Here is a 4710-nt window from a genome sequence, read left to right as displayed (position 1 = left end):
CTCTTTTCTCTTTGTCTTCTAATTTATTTCCTTCTTTATTATATGTAAATAAAATAAAAAATTCCACAAAATTTCTATGAGAAAGATCTGAATTTGTGGTTGATTATTATAGTCATACTTTAATGTTCCTCCAAGCTGTGGTATTATAATTCTAAAAGTTCCAAGAAAATGTGGGCTCTAAGCTTAAATGCTTCAAGAATAAATAAATATATATTTATTAAAAAATATGTGAAATTATAAACATAAACACACATAGATAGAACCACACATATATACAACCTTGAAAGTATCAGATCCCATAATGCTTACTACTCCCACTACAGTCTGAGAGGTAATCTAATGGCCTCTGTACAGTGTTGCATTCATTCATGACTGCCCATTTCTCGTGAAGCTTATTACGTGAGAAAGGAATTTCCTTTCTCTTTCTCTCTTAACTCCCAGACCCACAAATCCCCCCCACTCTCTCTCTCTCTCTCTCTCTTCGAGACAGAGAAAGGAAAAAAAAAAAAAACACCTGGTCCGTGAAATCTGTACCCCAGCAACAGTGTACCCTGTTTTATTTCGTCTTCTGCTTCTTCTTCTTCTATTTCGTTCATTGAAGAAGCCTTTGCTTTCTTGACCCTCAGAGTCATTTTCTCTTGTTTGGTTCTGTGATTAATCATATCAAGTTGATAAGAAAGATATGGGCATTTTCCAAACACAACCCATGTTCCATAATCTATAATGCAACTCCTTTTTGCTACTCTTTTGTTTGTTTCTTCTTGTTTTGGTCCTTCTGACTCTCACTTTCTCTGATATGAGTATCTGGGTTTCGTTATAAACCATTGATGAGCTAAAAACCTTTGGGGTGGGGTTTAAAGTCTGAATTTTTTTTTGCCCTTCTTTCTTATTCAAGAAAAGTTAAAAACCTTCTTTGGAGTTTTAGATTTTGTGGGCATTTCTTTTTTTGGCCTCTTAAATATTTTTTTCTACTGAGAGAAAGTGATTTCTTGACAGAATAGTAAAGGTGGCGTTTTTTTTTAGCTTTGTATAAACTAAGATTTTTGTTTTACTGTTCTGGAAACTGAAGCTGAGCCGGGAAAGCAGTGAAGAAAGAAGAATTGTCTTCTTGAGAGTTGAGAGTGTTGCAAGTAAAGATTTTGGTTGCGGCATTGAAGGATCTTTTTGGCTCTTTGATCATTGCTGTTTGGTCTGGTTCTGAAATTGATTTTGTTTCCAAAAACAGAAGCTTCCAGCAGTAGAAGGCAAAGCCAACAAAATGGAAAATTTGTTATGGCTATGTCTTCTGCTAGTTGGGTTTCTGTCAAAATCACAGTTCGTTGGTGCTCAGGTTCAAGATCAAACTGCATTATCAGCCATTAATAAAGAGCTTTCAGTGCCTGGATGGGGTACCAACAGCTCAGATTACTGCTCTTGGCCCGGGATTACTTGCGGTTACAACCATTCAATGGTCATAAAGCTTGATCTTTCTCGCCGTGAACTCCGAGGTAATGTGAGTCTTATTTCTGAGCTCAAAGGTTTGAAGTGGCTCGACCTCTCTTACAATAATTTCCATGGTTCAATTCCCTCAGCTTTTGGGAACTTGTCTGAGCTTGAGTTTCTTGATTTGTATCTGAATAAATTTGAGGGGTCTATTCCCCCAGAGTTGGGTGGCCTCAGTAACCTTAGAACATTAAACCTCTCCAATAACATGCTTGTAGGAGAAATACCAGATGAACTTAAGGGCCTAAAGAAACTGAAAGATTTTCATATCTCTAGCAATAGATTGAGTGGCTATATTCCATTTTGGGTGGGCAATTTGACCAATCTGAGAGTTTTTACAGCCTATGAGAATAACTTAGGGGGTAAAATTCCAGATAATTTAGGCTCAGTTTCTGAGCTTCAATTGCTGAATCTGCATTCTAACCGGCTTGAAGGTTCCATACCAAAGAGCATTTTTGCTTTAGGCAAGCTGGAAGTTTTGATCCTCACCCAGAATAATCTGAGTGGTGAACTTCCTGAAGATATTGGGAACTGCACAGGTCTTTCTAGTATAAGAATTGGAAACAATGCCCTCACAGGTACCATTCCTCGAGCAGTTGGAAACATTAGTAGCCTCACTTACTTTGAAGTAGATGATAATAATCTCTCTGGTGAGATTGTTTCTGAGTTTGCTGAGTGCTCTAATTTGACCCTCTTAAATTTAGCCTCGAACGGGTTTGCTGGAACGATTCCACGCGAGCTTGGACAGCTTATGAATCTTCAGGAATTGATTCTTTCTGGAAATAGTCTGTTTGGAGACATTCCAGAGTCAATTATCGGGTGCAAAAATCTCAATAAGCTGGATCTAAGCAATAACAGAATCAATGGTACCATACCAGTGGATATCTGTAACATGTCTAGATTACAGTACTTGCTATTGGGTCAGAATTCGATCAGAGGAGAGATTCCTCATCAAATTGGAAGCTGTGGTAAACTGCTTGAGTTGCAAATGGGCAGCAACTATCTTACTGGCACTATCCCTTCTGAGATTGGTCATATTAAGAACTTGCAGATAGCGTTGAATTTGAGTTTTAATCATCTGCATGGGGCACTTCCAGCTGAGTTGGGGAAACTTGACAAGCTGGTTTCTCTTGATGTCTCTAATAATCAGCTCTCTGGCAACATACCAATTGCGTTAAAAGGTATGTTGAGCTTGATTGAGGTTAATTTTTCAAATAATCTGTTCAATGGACCGGTGCCTATTTTTGTGCCATTTCAAAAGAGTCCAAATTCAAGTTTTGCTGGGAATAAAGGGCTCTGTGGAGAGCCATTGAACTCTTTATGTGGGAATTCCAACAGTCCTGACCATCTGAGCCACCACAAAGTCTCCTACAGGATCATCCTAGCTGTTATTGGCTCCGGTTTGACGGTTTTTATATCTGTTACCATAGTTGTTCTCCTATTTATGATGAGAGAGAAACAAGAGAGGCTAGCCAAAGCTGCAGGGGTTGAAGAAGAAGTGGTCAATAACCGACCAACAATAATAGCTGGAAATGTTTTTGTTGATAATCTAAGACAAGCAATAGATCTTGAGGCTGTGGTTAAGGCAACTATGAAGGATTCAAACAAGATCATCAGTGGAACTTTCAGCACTGTCTACAAGGCAGTTATGCCATCTGGGCTGATTCTGGCTGTTAAAAGGCTTAAATCTATGGACAGGACAATCATTCATCACCAGCATAAGATGATCAAAGAGCTCGAAAGGCTGAGTAAGCTCTGTCATGACAACTTAGAGCGGCCCATTGGATTTGTTATTTATGAAGATGTTGCTCTTCTGCTGCATCAGTACTTACCGAATGGCACATTGGCGCAGCTTCTTCATGAAACCACAAAGCAACCTGATTATGAACCTGACTGGCCTACGAGGCTCTCCATTGCGATTGGAGTGGCAGAAGGATTGGCGTTTCTCCATCATGTAGCAATCATTCATCTCGACATTTCGTCGGTGAATGTTCTTCTTGATGCCAACTTCAGGCCCTTAGTTGGGGAGATTGAGATATCGAAGCTCTTAGATCCATCCAGAGGCACTGCAAGTATTAGTGCAGTTGCAGGCTCCTTTGGTTATATTCCTCCAGGTAATCAGCAGTTTTCCATTGGTAGCTTCACTAGTTCTTGTTGCTTTTTCAGGAGGTTTAACGATTTTTCCGTCATTTTCATTTCCTTGTGATGCAGAATATGCATACACTATGCAAGTTACAGCTCCAGGAAATGTTTATAGCTATGGTGTTGTCTTGCTTGAGATCCTTACCACCCGATTACCAGTTGATGATGCCTTTGGCGAAGGAGTAGACTTAGTGAAGTGGGTTCAGACTGCTCCTGCTAGAGGCGAAACTCCAGAGCAGATACTCGACGCTAAGCTTAGCACGGTTTCCTTTGGCTGGAGGAAAGAAATGCTTGCAGCTCTCAAGGTTGCCTTGCTCTGCACTGACAGCACATCAGCCAAGCGGCCGAAAATGAAGCAGGTAGTCGAAATGCTTCAAGAAATTAAACAAAACTGATAAGAGAATTGCCACCTAAACTTTTCTGAGCTGTAAACCCGGTCGGATCAAGAAAGCTCATCAACAAAATAACTAGTTTTTCCACGTAAAATCTGATCAGATGAGTTTTACTTTCTTGGATAACTGTCAGCTTGTAACTATATTTGAAATCTGGAACAGAAATAGTTGGTGAGTTAATCCAAGGAGAGAAGGGTTCTGTTTCATATTAGATGAACAATCTTTTGTATTTTCAATGTGGGGATGTATGTTTACATATTATTTTAAGCTTATTTTATAAATGAAGGTAAAATCTTATACAACATAAACTTATTGAGTTAGCTTTGTCTGATATTCATAGTGTAAAGTTTAGAAAGAACATAGAGAATTGAACTGAAAAGTCTATATTGTATTACTGTATAATTAGAGGAATAAATATATATACATGAGCTAAAAGAGTAAGTTGTACAAGACTATTAACAGAAAAGTAACAAACTCTAAACAAAAGAATTGAACTGAAAATTCTATATTGTATTACTGTATAATTAGAGGAATACATATATACATGAGCTAAAAGAGTAAGTTGTACAAGAGTAAGTTGTACAAGGGTAATAATAGAAAAGTAACAAACTCTAAACAAACTAAAAGATTCTATAACTAATCAGCTAACCAACATCTAACTGATTAACGAATTCTCTAACAGGCCCCCTCAAAC

At 38.4% G+C, this 4710-nt stretch overlaps 1 protein-coding gene across 1 annotated transcript; it reads left to right on the top strand.

Moving 5' to 3' along the window:
• Positions 1-308: 308 nt before the first annotated feature.
• Positions 309-4397, top strand: LOC133831442 (leucine-rich repeat receptor-like tyrosine-protein kinase PXC3). Its single transcript, XM_062261738.1, has 2 exons — positions 309-3596; positions 3694-4397. The coding sequence occupies exons 1-2, from the start codon at positions 1259-1261 to the stop codon at positions 4017-4019; spliced, it is 2664 nt and encodes an 887-aa protein (XP_062117722.1). The 5' UTR covers positions 309-1258; the 3' UTR covers positions 4020-4397.
• The last annotated feature ends 313 nt before the right edge of the window (positions 4398-4710 follow it).

This window comes from Humulus lupulus, chromosome 4 (genome assembly GCF_963169125.1).
Source record: "Humulus lupulus chromosome 4, drHumLupu1.1, whole genome shotgun sequence".
In the NCBI taxonomy this organism is placed as follows: domain Eukaryota; kingdom Viridiplantae; phylum Streptophyta; class Magnoliopsida; order Rosales; family Cannabaceae; genus Humulus; species Humulus lupulus.
This window is presented reverse-complemented; position numbering and strand designations above follow the sequence as displayed.